Below are 17,365 nucleotides of genomic sequence, written 5' to 3'. Positions count from 1 at the left end.
GCTATACCTCATATCATGCTTTTTGGCCCCAAAACCCGGACCGAACCACAAAAGGAGGGGGAGTTTCCATATTTATCAAGGATATCCACACCTCCAGGTTAGTGGCATTGCAGTATCGGAGACCATCCATGTGCAACTAACAGTGGGCAAGACTGCTTTTCAGTTTATAGCATCCTACAGACCACCCTCTCAAAGTCAGGAATCCCACTCGGCTTTCCTGAAAACATTGGAGAACATGAAGATCTCTCCGAACACCATTATATTGGGCGACTTCAACTACCCAAACATTGACAGGGAGCACAACTCAAGCCCCAGCACCTTAGCCCAAAGGTTCCTGGAAATTATAAACTCAAATGCTATGGAACAACTAGTCACCACTCCCACAAGAGGGGACAACATACTAGACCTGATCATTACCAACATGGGGACTCTATGCTCCACACCAGAAGTATATCCCTCATTGGTAAGATCAGACCATAAATTAATTTCACTGGATGTCCACATCCTGACCCCACCCCCAGCCCAGAAAACCACAGTAAAAAACTTCTCAGAAGCAAACTTCTCACTTCTCAAAACCGAAGTGGAATCCTTCAAGGCCCCAGGGCCAGTGGAAACTATGGCCCAAACTGCAGAATCCTATATAAACGCATTCTACGGACATCTCCAGGAATGCATGGATCATGCTATCCCAAACAAAACCAAGACCCAATCATCCAAAGGCAGGCGTCCAGTCTGGTGGACCCCTGCCATAAATAAACTGTACAACAGAAGGAGGAAGCTATTACATGATAGAGCAAAATCCCTAATAGGGAAGGCATCTCTGATCAGTACTAGCAAAAAATTACGATCCCTCATAAAATCCTCCAAGGCCAGCTTCGAGAGAAAAATTGCACAGGACACCAAAGACAATCATAAGGCTTTTTCAGTTATGTTAGGAACCTGGGATGCAACTCCCAGACTTGTTCTGAGTTGATTCTAAGCGACAAAAATACACTGAACCCACAGACATCGCCAATATCTTGGCAGACAGGTTCAGTGCAAACTTCTCCACCCCCTCCCCCCCAAAAGAGCAAGTATCTATCCCGGCAGAGGGCTGCCTCCCAAACATCTCTGATGCTCAGGTGAAGGCTGCCCTCTCCAAAGCAAAAAACACTGTTTCCATGGGACCAGATGGCGTCCCAGGTAGCGTCCTACATGAACTCCAAGAGGAACTAATCCCTCAAATAAAACAGCTATACAATCTCAGCCTCACTACAGGATATGTGCCCACAGAATGGCGTACAGCAACAGTGGTCCCACTCCACAAAGGTGGAGCCTCTACGGACCCTGGAAACTATCGCCCCATAAGCCTGACTAGCTTAGTCTGCAAGGCTATGGAGAGGATCATCATGGAGCTCATAAACAAAGACATTGGGGACCTACAGACACTAGATCCTACCCAGTTCGGCTTTGGCAAGGGCAGATCCTGCCTTTTGAACCTGGTTGACTTCTGCGAAACAGTCACCAAAGCCATAGATGAAGGGAAGGTAGTCCACACAGCCTATCTGGACCTTGCAAAGGCATTTGACACAATACCCCACTCGGGCATCATAGAGAAGCTATCCAGCTTAAATATAATCCCCTATGTCACAAGATGGGTCGTAAACTGGCTCAAAGACAGAACCCACAGAGTGAGAGTTGCTGGAGCCATGTCAGACTCGAAACCGGTCACAAGTGGCATCCCACAGGGTTCTGTCCTGGGACCACTCTTGTTCGGTATATACTTTTCCGAGGAACAGGCAAACGTGGGAGGACTATGGCTCACCAAGTTCGCAGACGACTGCAGACTGGGCGCCATAATCGACTCTCCAGCTGACACAAACATCCTTCAAAAAGGTCTCACAGAGACAGATAACTGGTGCCAGCGCCATGGTTTAAAGCTAAATGCCAAAAATGTATAGTCATACCCTTTGGCAAAACAATGTGCCCACAAATTACCACATAGGCGGAAACCCATTAAGTACAGAGAAAGTTATTAGGGGCCTGGGGACCCAAGTTGATAGCAATCTCTCCTTTGAAAACCACATTGCCAAAGTGGTTAGAAAGACCTTCTACATAGCCCACCTCATCACGAAGGGTTTCACATCTAGATCAAGAGAGGTAATCGTGCCCCTTTATTCATCCCTCATCAGGCCCATCATAGAATACAATCCCCTTTTGGGATGTACCTTACCCGACACCTGCAGCAATTAGAAAGACCCCAAAAGTATCTCACCAAGAGGATCAAGGGTCTCAAACAGATGCCATATGCTGCTCGGTTAAAAATCTCCAGCTCTACTCAGTTGCATACTGCCTACTGAGGCGATCTATGCCTGACATACAAAGCTATGTCAAATCCAGAATTAATGGACATGCTCCACCTCAGTAAATCTAAATCCCTTAGAGCCACATGCTCGAGGGACTTGAACCTCAGCACAGAAATAAATAGAACTTGCTGGAGGGACAGGTTCATAACCCAGAGGCTCCCTTCGCTCTGGAATAGAATTCCAGTTCATGTGAGGCAGAGCACCTCACTGAATCTCTTCAGGAAGAATCTCGATAGGTGGATGGGGGATCGTAGGTTTGTCCCAGGGATTACTCCTGTGTCACTATTAGACAGAGGCACAGTAAACTAAACCTTAAAAAGGGCACAGTATACTCAAATCAAGGGGTGGCATAAGCCATACAGAATCTGGCTAGGCTTATAATTGCCCCAGGGCAGATAGCCTAGTATGAACCTATGAACCTATAATGTTTGCCATCGCCTTATCTTTGCTGCCATCTACTGGTTTGAAGGAGAGATCGTAACTCATAATTAAGAATAGATTATTATAGCAATAACCCACGCCTGGGTGTGGGTAATGCTGGATTTACCCACGGTTGGCGTGGTTTGGTCCCCGAGGGACCAAACAAAGCCAACCGTGGGTAAATCCAGCATTACACCCAGGCATGGTTATTATTATAATGACATTATTTAAGAAAAAAAATAATTACTTTTCTTAAATAATGGCATTGTATAATGCCTCCTTACTGCCCTTCCGCAGCTGTCTGGTATTCCGCGGAAGTTCTGATGTACTGCATGCCTCGCAGTACATCAGAGCTGTGAGCAAAAGCAACGGAGAAAGCAAGATCTCTGTTGCTTTTACTGTTCGCTATGTTAAATGGGTTTAACATGGCGAGACAGCTTTAAAATAAGCAACGGAGATCTCCGTTGCTTATTTAAAGTTGTCTCGCTATGTTAAACCCGCTTAACATAGAGACAGGTTTAAAAAAAAGCAACGGAGAAAGCAAGATCTCCGTTGCTTTTACTAATAAGCTATGTTAAAGGAGTTTAACATAGCGAGACAGTTTAAAAAGCAACGGAGATCTCCGTTGCTTTTAACTGTGTCGCTATGTTAAACTCCTTTAACATAGCGAGACAGTGTTTTAAAAAAGACTTATACTAATGGAAAAAGTCCGGGCGACCGGACCTTTTTCCATTAGTATAAGTCGATTTCAACGTGCACGCTGACGATTCAGCGTACACGTTTGGGAATATTAATGAGGGGGTCATGGTATAATAGTATTTATTATTTATTGTTTTTTTAGGAATAATGTAGTTTGAGTCATTAATATCTGTCAAACTCATACGGAGTGAAAAAGCAGATTTGTTAACATAAATTTTAAAGGAATTCAACATGATTCTTATGTATTTTTATTTATGTTTCATAGTTTATTCTATTTTGAAAAATGTTTTTACAAGTACTTGTGATTGGAATAGGTGCTTTGCACACCTTTAACATAGGGGATTTTTTTAATTATTAGCATTTCATGATTGGTTGATGAACTTCAGCTAGTTTATAAATAAGATGATGAATGTGTGTATATTTTATCTGAAGAAGTCTCCATGAGAGATGAAAGCGCTTATGTCATGTGTTTTAACTAATAAAAATAATAGTATTTTATTCATGTTGAAGTCCGGTTTATTTCTACATCTTTTTGCTAGTTTGAGTCATTAATCTGTTATTTCATTATATTTTTAGTGATTTACTATATTGAATATGTATCTTACACACACACGTGTGTGTGTGTGTGTGTGTATGTATATATATATATATATATATATATGTATATATATATATATATATATATATATATATATATATATATATATATATATATATATATTATGCACTGGTTTATGATTTCATTGTCCACATTGGACTATTAATGTCATTGGTTAATTGAGCAATGATAAATGCCTTTGATTTATACTTAAAAAATAGCTATGAAGTTATTAGTTATGTCTGATGAAGCGTCCTTGTTAGATGCGAAAGTGCTTGCATTATTTTGTCCTTTGTTTTTGTGATTTTATTGTTAAAGTTCAGTCAGCCGGGACCATGTTTATCACCTGATTGTGGTTTTATTCACTGTACAATTGCCTTTACCTTCATGTGTGACTGCCCTCCCTTGCAGACAAGTGGTTCAAACTTTGAGGTGTGACTGGGTAAGTGCTCTTCCCCAGTCTGTCTCCCAAGGATGGCAAAACAGATTCAAGCCTCTCAGTCCCACACCCACCACCCTGCTCCAGTGCCCAAGACATTAATCAAACTTGGGTCATAGTCAGGACTGCATCCTTCTGTGACATAGAGACTGTTTTAAGAAATGCACTTCCTGTGGGCATAAGATCCCCAGCTCTGATGCCCACAGAGATTTTATTATCCTTCTGAGGTAGACTTAGCAAAGGAAATGCCGATCAGTTGTAGAACAGCAGGTGATTGTTCATTGTTTAGAGAATTTACCCCTATACCAAGGAATAGTGGTGTGAACCAGAATAGTGATATGAGATTCCTACTAACTCATAATAAATTTTCCAAACAAGTACAAAGTATTGTTAGGATTCACTGGCACATTCTTTCCAATATCCATGTTAAAGGGAGAATTTTGCCAGATGTTCCACATTTCAGTTTTAAGATGCAGCAGTAACTTAAACAGCTACTATGTTATAAGCAACAAAGAAATATTGTAAACAGTATAGTCAAAGAAAAGGAACCCATCCTTGTTACATAAGTTCCTTTTGCAAGTATAAATCTAAGATAACATCTTTTGTGCATCAGAGTTTGAAAAGTAACACTTCTGTCACGGTTTTTGCCGGCTGCAGTACTGTTAACTTGATCTATCTAGCTATATGTGATGTCTGTACTGCTTTTATGTAGGCAAGACTAACAAAAAGTTTAAAAACAGGATATGTTACTATCAGATATTAAGAGATGTACTCAGAATGCTGTCAGGAAACATATTCCTGAGAAGACTGAATATCATCAGTTTTGTTTTTCTGCTCTACAAGTAATTAAGCAAAACCTAAGAGGTGTGGTATAATAGTTTTAACTGAAAAAAATGAATATAAATGGATTTTGAGTATCAGGATATAAGTACTTTTGTTTAAATTAAACTATATCTTTAAAGCCGATCTTGAAATAAAAACATTTTTAGAAGTTGGTATGTTCTCATTAAGTATTTTAATTTATTGTATTTCATTGGACTGTCTGTGATATGTGATTGGTTCTGAAAACCTTTATATAGGTTCATTTTCATAGGCATATGTTTTAAATTCCTGAGGAAACACTTGTATATATCAAAGGTTGTGTTTATTAATTTTTTTTACACGTTTTAGTGGAGTTGAGCTAGATTTTGGTATTTTCTTCTGTGTTACTTTTGCAAGACACTGTAAGCTGGATATGACCTGAAGATTAAAGTCATCCTTTGGAATGACAGTGGCCAGAGGTATGTTGTCATGATGGCCACCCAGGAGTATAAGCTTTGGCTTCTGCCATTGTAGGTAATGAGGATAGACCTTCTTTTACCAGATAGAAAAGTTATGTACTTAGCATAGTAGTAGTTCTGTTTGAACATGTCCATCCTTGTTTGCATACCCACACTCCTTGCCCCTTCCTCATGTCAAACATAGTTTGGAGTGTCATTGGTGATATTCCATAGACTGTAGTGCTTTTGATCAGCATACTTGAGAGCTGGAGAGGAAGCTAGTTGTCTGGTCATTATGAGTAAAGAGTAGGGGCTAGTTGCGTGAGGAAATTTTAGATGCTGAGCTGACTGAAACTTGTGGATCTGATGTTGTCCTTTGCATTCTTCCTCATTTACTGGTTTCAGATCTGACTTGGCCTCATACTATAAACTTTGGATCCAACTCTCAGGCTCCTCCCTCTATCCATAATGCCCCACTCCATCCCTGTTACCTTTGATCTTGTTTGCTTCCATCGTGGTTAGACGCAGGTTCCACTAGGGCGATTGTAAGAAAAAGTTTTTCTTTTTTTTGAAATTGCTAATTTGTCTGTTTGTATATATTTTCTGTGCACCTCCTTTTTTTAGTTTTCACAAGTGTTAAGATTAATCTTCTTTCCTACTTTCTTTCTCTACTATGAAGTAGTAGTTTTTTCATACCTGTAATGGTACTCTATCCCTTTAACAGGATCATTTCTGTAGCTACCATTGTTGGTAAGATCGTTGCTTTTCCTTTCCCCACTTTTTTGATTAAAAAAAAAAGTTGTATATTGTTTTTCTGCTGATATATTTTCCTTCTGCAGTTCACGACCATGTCTGAAAAACCTATGGGTTTTAAGACATGCACCCCCCCCCCCCTGTTGGCATAAGACCCCAACTCTGACACCCACAGGGAGTGCATTTATTTCCTTGTACCTGACTATTTGAATACAGCCTGTTCAGTATGCTCTACCTTTAACCACAAGGCTTTAGCTGACAGGTGTAACAAGTTGATCTTGAAAGGTTTACTACCTGTTACTTCTATGTCTGGGGCTCAAACCCCTTCAAAGTCTAGTGATTCTGTTTCTTCGGATGATAAGAAAAGGTCTCCTTTGAAGTCCCCAAGCTCTTCCTCGGAGCCTGTCGCGAAAATCCATAAGATAAGTGATCAGAGATCTTCAGATCCAAAATTTCTCAGCCGATCCTTGGATCTGAAACCTTTTTCTGTTCCGAAGGTTTTGGCTGCAATTGTCATATCCTCCTCACCAAAGACTTCCAGTCTTGATCCAAAGTCCAGTACATCTTATAGGAGCCATACACCTGATGATGTGCTCAAACCTGTTTCACCATCTTTGCCTGAACATTGTTTGAGACTGAAAAAAACATTCCAGGCCCCCTTCCACAGTGTCTTCTAGGTCCTCTAGAAGATTGTCAGAAGCGGATGTGGATAGGATGATGTGAAGATTTCTCAGAGCTTGGATCCAGATGGGGGTCTTGCCAGCTCTGTTCCCTACTGGATCTGTGAGTGTACTCTCTAAGTCCATTTTACCTACTTCTCCAGTCCATCCTGTGGTTTCAGAGCCACAGGACCTGACATCCCCGAGAAGTTCGCTGTTGGATCCAAGGAAACTTCCTTCCTCCACTCCGACTATATCCCTGTCTGGTTCTGCTCCGATACTGTCAGAGCAGAATGCATGTCGGAGCCAAAGTCCGCCATCGGATCCAAGAGATTGGGAGCAGCTCCTGTTTTATCGGATTTTACCCCCGCCCCAGATCTTCGGCACTGGACAGTTCAGATCCAGTTCTCCCATCGAGGCTGTGTGCCGGGGGTGGTTTTGATGTGCCTTCCGTGGAAGTTTTAGCTCAAAGGGAGCGGGTTGGAGCTTCTTCTGGTCTCTTGGCCTTTGAGGTGGTAGAAAGGACCCCCCACAAAGAGAACCATCTTCTCAAGTGTCAGATCCTACCCTTTTTCTCTCATCGGTTCTGAGTTCTAAGTCGGTCAGACCTATTCCACAGGGCAGCCAGTTCCATTGAGTCTCCAACCAGTTCCTGTAGATGAACTCCCCCTCTCTTCTGAAACCTCTCCAGAACATCCCACAGAAGAGGTTTTCTGGAAGAGAACATGTAAGAGGAGACACACACACTCCCCTATGGAGTCCGTCACTGAAGACACTGATTTTGATGAAGGAGAAGGGTCCCTCAGATCATCACCGGATGACATCTACATTGGAGATGTTTGAGAGATCCTAAGGCAGAAAGGTGGTTGGTCTTCCCAAAGCCTTCTGGCCCTTCTACATCTGGGGTACCCTTCCCCCACCCCCTGTGGATGAGCGTATTGATCTCATTTCCCAACAAGCATGGAAGGAGACATACTGTTGAGCTCGTTCCCAAGCTCCCCCATCAAAGTTTTGTTCCCACTCACAGACAGACCCCATGGGAGCAAAGAAGTCCAGGTTGATGCAATGGTGGTGGATTCCAGAGTGATGGACAGATTTGGAAAGCAGGTGTTTGCCTCAGCTGGTTTCGCTTTGAGGTCGCTTAATTATCTGGCACATTTTACTAGGCTTCAGAGAGATTTGACAAAATAACTTTCAAATACTGTCTTAGAGTCCATGTCTGCTGAAGATTTCAGAAGGACTTTCTCTCAGTTGGCCACTCTTTTATCTATTTTGAACGCTTCAATGAAGTTGATCTCTCTCAAAGCTAAAGGTACCTCATGAGCGGCCTGTTCATTCATCACCATAAGGAGGCACGCCTGGATGCGGCACTGAGACTTTGCGGAACCCTTTAAGATGTCGTTTGTTAATGCCATATTTGATGGTACTTCCTTGTTTGGACCATCAGTGAAAGATACACTTATCCACAGTGAACAAGAAGGGAAGACCCTGTCTGTCGTGGGAATCAGTTTTCAACGCCTCAGTGGACCTTCTCTAGAAACCAGAGGTATATGTGGTTCCCTAAGTCTCAGAGACCATTCTAGGATTTGCATGGTGAAAATTCCTCCAGAGGCAGAGGGGGAAGTTTTAATGGTAGATGTCGCCCTAGAGGCAGAGGCATTCCGCAGAACCAGGGCTTTAGAGATTCTTTTCCAGACAGGCCCTGTCATTGCCCCTGAAGTGCTGCCTGACTGTCCAACTCTGGAGGCAGTCAGGGATCTGTTCTGCTTGCACTTGGATGCTTAGACATACGTAACAAAAGATCAGTAGGTGCTAAGAATAATATCCATAGGTTATTGCATGCCATTTTCCCTTCTTCCTCATCGTTAAAGAAAGAAAATTCCTAATGTTCCGCCCAGTCATAGGAAGGGCACAGCTCAAGAAATACAAATGCTGCTAGAGAAAAGAGACTTCCAGTGGGTCCCTCCCAACCAGATAAGATTCGGAAGTTATTCACACTTCACTTTCTTCACAAATAGGTTCAATTTGCTTAGATCCAAAATGGGTCTGAGGTCTCCTGTTTTCTTTGGCTCTAAGTTCCAAATGGTCATGGTTCAGTTCATCCTGCCATTTCTGCACAAGGACGATTGGATGTGCTTTGTAGATGTTCAGGATGCATACTATCATATCAAAATAGACAAGGCAGTCCAGAAAACATGTCCATTTTCAGCTGGGAGCCAGTCATTACTACTTCAGAGCTATGTCCTTTGGACTCACCACATCCATCCCCCCAGGTGTTTACCAAATGCATGGCAGTAGTCGCAGTTCACTTGAGGCTGAAACAATTCCAGGTGTTTCCATATCTAGATGACTGGCTTCTAACTGCCTCATCCATGCTTCAACTCCTACATGAAAGGAACTGTTTGCTCCAGCTTTACAACGCATTGCTCATTTCAGTAAATCTTGCCAAATCAAAACTTGCACATATGTTCAGAGCCTGGAGTTCATCAAGGCTGTTTTGAACACATCAACACAGATAGCACTGTCACCTTTCTGCTGCATTACTTCTGTCAGGACCCAGGTTCAGGCTATCCATGTGCATCCCTCCCCTCCAGCAAGGGTAGTGCTTCAAGCACTTTGGTCGACGTCAGCTGCCATTGTACTACTACCTATTGCATGCTTCTTTATGCTGGTTCTTCAATGGACTCTAACTGTACAGTGGTCCATTCTATGTCAACCCCTGTCTTTCCGAGTGAAACTCACCTCAATTTGCAAACAACACATTCGCTGGTGGATACAGTCAGATGAGCTTCCTTTGAGTAGACCCTTTGTTTTAGTGAGCCCAATAGCCACAGTGACCATGGACACTTTTCAGCTGGGGTGAGAGGGTATTTCTTTGGAAGAACCGTCCAAGGCATGTGGTCTCTCCAAGAGAACAAGTTGCATGTCAGTGTCCTGGAAATGAGAGCAGGCCTTTTAGTGTTGCAGGCATTTCAAGATGCTCTACCTTTAGGGACTGTTGCAGTTCAGGCCAACAACATGTCCATAGTGTGGTACATCAATAAACATGGAGGAACCCAATGTTACACCTTTTGCAGAGACTCCATGAGGGTTTGGAACAGTTCTGATGCCTCACGAGTGGTCTCTCAGTCAGTAGTGGACATCATCTTCATGTGTTGGGGCCAACCGTGCTGTTTTGCCACTCCCCTCAGCAAGTACTTCACTGTGATTCCCCATGGGGGGGTCACCGAGAGATGCTCTTTTTCACACTTGTTTTTGGCTCTCAAATTACCTTTATTCTTATCCCCCTCTCCCTCTGATTCCAAGATTTTTGCAGAAAGCAAGCAGGCTAAAGAGCTCAGTAATCCTCATTGGCCCTTTCTGGCCTCAGCAAGTATGGTTCCCCTTTCTACGGTCTCGTCTTTATCCTCCATGGATACTGGAGCCTACGCAATATCTCCTCTCTTGCCCGTCGGGGATTCAAAACTCAAACTTCAGGCCCTCAAGTTGACAGCATGGTTTCTCCACTTCCAGGAATAGTTTGACAGTCCATGCTTTCTTCCCCAGTTCTTAACATTATTTTGACTTCTTAAAAGAATTCTACCAGAAAAGTTGATAAAAACAAATGGAAAAGGTTCTCTGTTTGGGCATCAGATAGGGACATTGATCCTTTTCCTGCATAAATTTCAGCTATTCTTCATTTTTGACAACTGCTTTTCAAAGATAGTGCTAGTTTGTCTACAACTAAGCTTCAGTTGGCAGCAATTTCAAATTTCCACACGGGGAATAAATCTTTTTCCTAGCTTCCTCTAGATTGTGTAAAGCTTTTATGAAAGGCATTTTTCTGCTAAGACCTTCGATAAAGGATCTTACTCCAGTACTTGAAGGTTTGACAGAGAACCTTATGAACCTTCAGACAAATCCGACTTAGAATTTTTGTCATGGAAGATGGTTTTCTTGGTAGCTATGTTTGCTTGCAGTTAAAAGCATTCTCTGGAGTTTCCTTGTTCCTTTATCTGTTTAAAATGTTCATTTAGTGGCTACAGCTAGTAGCTGTAATAATTTTCCACCCCCCTATTGTTGTCTTGTTCTTATACTTGGTGGCTTTGCAGTTGCCCGCCAATACTATATATTTGATCTGGGACACTCCTTGCAGTCTAGGTTATTAGTTCATTATACCTAATAGAGAGAGAACATTTGTGAAGGCCAACCCACTTAGATTCTTAACCTTGAATTAACTTCTGTTCCAGCTTTCTCCTTTTCCACTTTACTAAAAAAAAAAAAAAAATTCTAAGCTTCTTTCCCTCCCTTTCCTGTAACGAGTCTAGTCGAGATGCATATTTGCTGTATCCAGGACTTTTTGTAAGCTCCTGAGCCCCCAAGCCTTTCTGTGTTGGAGGGAACCCTTCCAGCTTATCAGTGGGAGTGGCAAGCACTAGGTAACCTATCTACCACATAAGGAGTGGTTTCTGGCCCAGGTTTGTGGTTTATCGACCTTTTGGGCAATTTCTTCCATCTCTTTCAACTTTCTGGCTTAAAAGCCTGTGTTTGCGCTTGTTTCCCCCCTTTCCTGTAACTAGTCTAGTCCAGATGCAGATTTGCTATGTCCAAGATTGTAAGCTTCTGAGCCCCCCAAGCCTTAATGTGTTGGAGGGAAGCCTTCTAGCTTATCAGTGGGAGTGGTAAGCACTAAGTAGCCTATCTACCACAAGATGAGTATCACTTTACCAGACATCTTATTGTAACACACAAGTGCTACCATCACTAAGCATTCTACATTGAAACAGATCTAGTACTTATCAATCTCCACCCCACCAGGCATGTCTAAAGGTCAGTTCCCTGTGTTTTCTCCTATTAACCGGGTGAACTTGGGCATCCTGAGGCAATGTAGCAACTGCCTCATGTACACTGACAACCCTCTCCTATTACCTTCCAACACTCAGACTTGCGAGAGATGCAGTTGTATATCTAAATTGGAAGCCACGCACTCTCCAGCCAAGACCGAAATAGCTGGTCAAGAGGAGAAGGTCAACACTTGCACCACACCACATGGAACACATAGCCATCCAGAACACGCACCAGCACTGCCTTCACATAAAAACACAAACCACACACCTACCTCTTAATAAAAATCTAACCAAGCAGCAGAGCCCTCCAAGACAGAAATGCACTTGACCACACTAATCACGAGACACATAACTCTCCTAAACAGTGTGCCACTCAACCAAAGCCCCTAAGGCAAAACAGCATGCCCAACACACTAGTCATAGGTGACTCGATAGTGAGGCACAGTGATGTCCCACTCACTAAGTTGAATAAAGAGAAAGTAACAGTCAGCTGCCTGTCAGGTGCCAGGATCCGACACATAAGGCATGCACTCAGGTCCCTCAATAACAGGTGCAAATATGACTCTGTCATTGTACATGTGGGTGTGAATGACCTGAGACGTACCTCCCTGGACTACATGAAAAGAGACATGGAGGAGCTCTCGGATTATGTAGCCCAGGCGGTTATGACCCTAGCCCTGAGCAGCATCCTACCATCACCCAGAATGATACCACAGTACAAGCAGAAAATGATTGATTCCTGGCCAAGGCTCTTGCCACCCCTATAGTGCCTTTTTAGGCGGTGTTCCAAAGACCAAATTACCACCGTAACAGCTACAAACAGATGCAGTCTGAGGGTCATGTTGCTGAACGCTAAAAGTCTAAATCTCGAAATGCACTTGTTTGAGGCACTCCTTAAAATGGAGAACATCGGCATTTGTGCTGTAACAGAGACCTGGTTCAAGGCAGCAGAAAGTACCCCTGCACTGCCAGGTATAACTCATTCCACACCTTTCGGCTCCAGAACTTAGACCGAAGTTCCAAAGGTGGTGGTGTTTCCATATTCATAAAAGATGCGCACACCTCCAGACTGGTAGCCCAACATAATGCATCAGAGATACTTCAGGTGCAGCTAACATTGGGTAAGACAGCGATTCAGGTCATAGCCTGCTATAGGTCCCCAACTGTGTAACAAGACTCGCACTCCATGTTCCTAAGCACCCTCGAGAATATTAGGGTCCAGTCTAACACTCTGTTACTAGGCGACTTCAACTACCCCTCCATTAACTGGGTAAACTACTCATGTACCAATACACTTGCCCAACATTTCCTGGAGTTCATTAATTCCAGTGCCCTGGACCAGCTCGTTCTTACCCTCACTAGAGGTAGCAACATTCTTGACCTGGTCATTACTAACATGGGCGACCATTGCTCTACACCAATAATCAGCACCTCCCTGGTTAGATCCGACCACAAACGAATCACCTTGGTAATCCACATCCCTCCCACCCCCCCTCCAGCAAAGTTAACCACCATGAAAAACTTCTCCAAAGCTAACTTTGGGATCCTAAAATCAGAGGTGGCTAACTTCACGGCACCCATGCAAATGGAGAATAGTTGCGTGATTGCAGAATCATACACCAATGCACTGTACGAGCACATACACAAGTGCATGGATCTTGCCATACCCAATAGAATCAAGACACTCTCCTCCAAAAAAAGGAAGCCAATCTGGTGGTCCCCTGCCATAAACAAACTCTGCAAAAGAAGGAAAAAACTGATGCAGAATAAGGTGAAGTCCCAAGACTGGAAAAACTCCCTTATCTGCCTCAACAAAAAGTTGAGCTCTGTCATCAAATCCTCTAAAGCTAGGTATGAAAGCAGAATTGCAGCAGATAGTAAAGACAACCCCAAGGTCTTCTATAGTTATGTAAAGAATATCGATTGCAAAACCCAGATTTGCTCTGAGCTACTGCACAATGGTACCTCCTATACTGAGCCAACAGATATTGCCAGTATACTGGCCGACAGATTCAGTAACAACTTTACCCCCCCCCCCCAAATGGACCAATCACAATACCAGTAGATTGCCAGGCACCCAGTATTACTGCAGCACAGGTTAAAACAGCACTGTCCAAGGCCAAGAATACAGCTTCTATGGGACCTTACAATATCCCTGGTTGTGTTATACATGAACTACAGAGTGAACTGGCACCTCACCTGTGTGCCCTGTTCAATCACAGCCTCACCTCAGGCTTTGTCCGCCGAATGGTGCACTGCTACAGTCATCCCTCTCCACAAAGGAGGAGCGACTACAGACCCTGGGAACTATCGTCCCATTAGCCTGACGAGTCTGATATGCAAAGCTGTGGAACGCATCATTGTGGACCTAATAAACAAGAATATAGGGAATCTCCAAACTCTGGATCTCACACAGTTTGGTTTTGTGAAGGGTAGATCATGCCTGGTCAACTTCTTTGAGCCAGTCATCAGAGCTGTGGATGAAGGCAAGGTGGTTCATACAGCCTACCTTATTCTGGCCAAGGCTTTTGATACCATTCCCCACTCAGGAATCATGGAAAACTCACTAAGCTTGGCATCAACCCGTATATCACTAGGTGGGTTGCAAACTGGCTCACAGACAGAGCCCACAGTGTGAAAGTAGCTGACTCCAAGTCAGACTGCCTATTAGTCACGAGTGGAGTCCCACAGGGTTCGGTCCTGGGTCCTCTCCTGTTTGGTATCTACTTCTCTGAAGTCCAGGCCAACACGAAGGGACTCTGGCTGACAAAGTTTGCAGATGATTGCAAGTTGGGAGCTATTATTAACTCCCCAAGTGATGTTGGCATCCTACAGAATGGCCTCACTGTGACCAACAACTGGTGTAAAAACCATGGTCTTAAGCTCAATGCCAAAAAAATGTGTCGTCATCCCCTTTGGGAAAAACCCGGTTTCCATGAATTACCACATTTATGGTAGTCCACTGAACACAGAAGGCATTATAAGAGATCTGGGAACACAGGTTGACAGCAACCTCTCTTTTGATCACATTGCCACTGTGGTCAGAAAGTCCTTCTATGTGGCACATCTCATTACTAAGGGTTTTGCATCCAGGAAGAAAGAGGTCATTGTCTCCCTCTACTTTTCCCTCATTAGGCCAATCATCGAGTACAATGCCCCATTTGCCTCACTAGACACCTGCAATCCAAGGCCTTAAACACTTGTCCTATATGGACAGACTCAAAAAACTCCAACTATTATCTGTCTCATATCGCCTACTTAGAGGCGATCTCTGCTTGACTTACAAAGCCATGTCTGACCTAGCTCTGTTAGAAATGCTACATCTAACGAAATCCCAATCCCTCCGCACCACACACACCAGAGACCTCAACCTCATTGCCACAATTAACAGAACATGCTGGAGGAACAGGTTCATAACCCAGAGACTGCCCATACTATGGAACAGACTTCCCATTCATGTCAAGCAGAGCACCTCGCTGACCCTCTTCAAGAGGTATCTTGATGAGTGGATGTGAAACAGAAAATTCACCCTGGGGATAACACCAGTGGCTCTACGCGACAGAGGCAGTGGGAACTAAGGTTGTGTGGCACTATGTCAGGGTAATCCTGTGGCTAGGCTTGTAAAGGCCCCAGGGCCCTTAGCCTAGTATACACCTATGAACCTATAACTTTGGCAAAAAGAATTTCTGAACTCCAGGCTGTTTCAGCAAAAACTCCTTACATTATTTTCCACAAAGATAGAGTTTCTCTGAGGACTGACCCTTCTGTTTTTTTTACCTAAAGTAGATTCCGAAAAAAAACATTAACCAATCCACTCACTTGCCAGTTTTCTTTACAGATTTTGCAAATAAAGGAGAATACATGCTACACCCCCTTGATGTACACAAACAACTACTTTTTTACCTTCACAAGACCAAACAGTTTAGAAAGTCATATCAGCTTTTGTATCTTTCTCTCCAAAAAACCTAGGGCAGTCAGTTTCTAAGATTACCCTAGCTAAATGGACTACAGACTGTATCTCATGGATTTACTTTCGGAGGGGTATGACATTACCAAAACCTCCCCAAGCTCACTTAGCTAGATCTTTGGCTACTTCATCTGCTTTTTTGGTCAAGAATGTTTATTGATGACATTTGTGCAGCAGCTACATGGTCCAAGACTCATACCTTGTTTCACATTACAAATTGGACATCATATCTAGAAATAGAGCCTTCTTTGGCTCAGCAGTACTCCAGAATATTCTTCCATGAAGGCCGCCCAAGGTCAGCATAGCTGGGGACTCTTGTCCCATAAGTGAGAAAAAATGAAAAGGACAGTATCAGATTTATAAGTTATGTACTCATCATAACTAGCCATCTGTGTTGTTCATTTTCATTCTTCCTTAACTCCCCTTCCATCCATTCCCATCCAATTTCTTCTTTTGGAAGGATCTATTGAATTGTGTTTGGAACCTAGAGTTCCAGGTTTGAGCCCTATCTTTTTTATCTGACTATCTGTTCCTCATCAATTATTATGCGATAGATCAGCAAACTTGATATGAGGTAACAGGGATGGAGTGGGGCATTGTGAGTTGAGGGAGAAGCTCAAGAGGTGGATCCGAAGTCTGTAGTATGTGGCCAGGTTAGATCCTAAGGTCATATCCGAAACTCATAAGTGAGGAAGAATGAAAATGGACAACACAGATGCTTAGTTATGGTGAGTACATAACTTATAATTTCAGCCTTTTCAGGCTGACAAGAAATAACCTGCTCGTCCAGATCTTTGATGAAAAGCACATCTTTTTCATTTCAGTACTGTGGTTATGGAGTGAGTGTTATAAATTTCATTGTCACATGTTACAAGCATATTGAATGTTAAGCATTACATTACAGAGAGAGAGAAAAAGAAACAGGCATTGTAAATATATATATCTTTTCAGGATATTAATCTGAAATGGTATATTTTACCAGTATTGCAGCTCCAGAATTGCCATACTAAAATAAAATGTGTTATATACTTTTTATTTTGTTCCCTTGTTCTATAGCTTGCGATGACCCATCCTAGTCACCATTTGAACTTTGGAATGAATCCAGACCATGCAAGAAATTCATTATCTAACTGTGGCATTCGTCAGCCTAAGTACGGAGACAGAAAGGTCCACCATATGCACATGAGGAAAAAAGGTAAGAGCTGTGTGATCTAAGCAGTGGATAGCAGTCCAGCTTGACTTTTGTGGCTTGCTTGGTTGTAATTTGCTGTAAGCTTGTGACAGCTGGCACATGTAAAACGTTATCGGGAGGGAATGGCTCAGAAGATATCTTTTTTACTCCTTTATCTAGTAAAACACACATGTACAAACATACATCATACCTCTCACCCACAAGAATT

General features: G+C 42.9%; 1 protein-coding gene across 5 annotated transcripts in view; it reads left to right on the top strand.

Moving 5' to 3' along the window:
* DROSHA (drosha ribonuclease III) overlaps nucleotides 1-17,365 on the top strand; it is a 3,547,421-nt gene that overhangs the window by 1,869,516 nt on the left and 1,660,540 nt on the right. For all 5 annotated transcript variants that reach the window (XM_044065333.1, XM_044065331.1, XM_044065329.1 and 2 more), the window contains exon 19: nucleotides 17,022-17,160. In XM_044065333.1, the coding sequence (XP_043921268.1) occupies nucleotides 17,022-17,160 (139 nt within the window). The remainder of the gene's footprint in view (nucleotides 1-17,021; nucleotides 17,161-17,365) is intronic.

The sequence above is a fragment of the Protopterus annectens genome, chromosome 3.part0 (genome assembly GCF_019279795.1).
Source record: "Protopterus annectens isolate FY-2018-M chromosome 3.part0, PAN1.0, whole genome shotgun sequence".
NCBI classification, from domain to species: domain Eukaryota; kingdom Metazoa; phylum Chordata; order Ceratodontiformes; family Protopteridae; genus Protopterus; species Protopterus annectens.
Note: the sequence above shows the minus strand (reverse complement) of the source record. Positions and strands in the feature narration are given on the sequence as shown.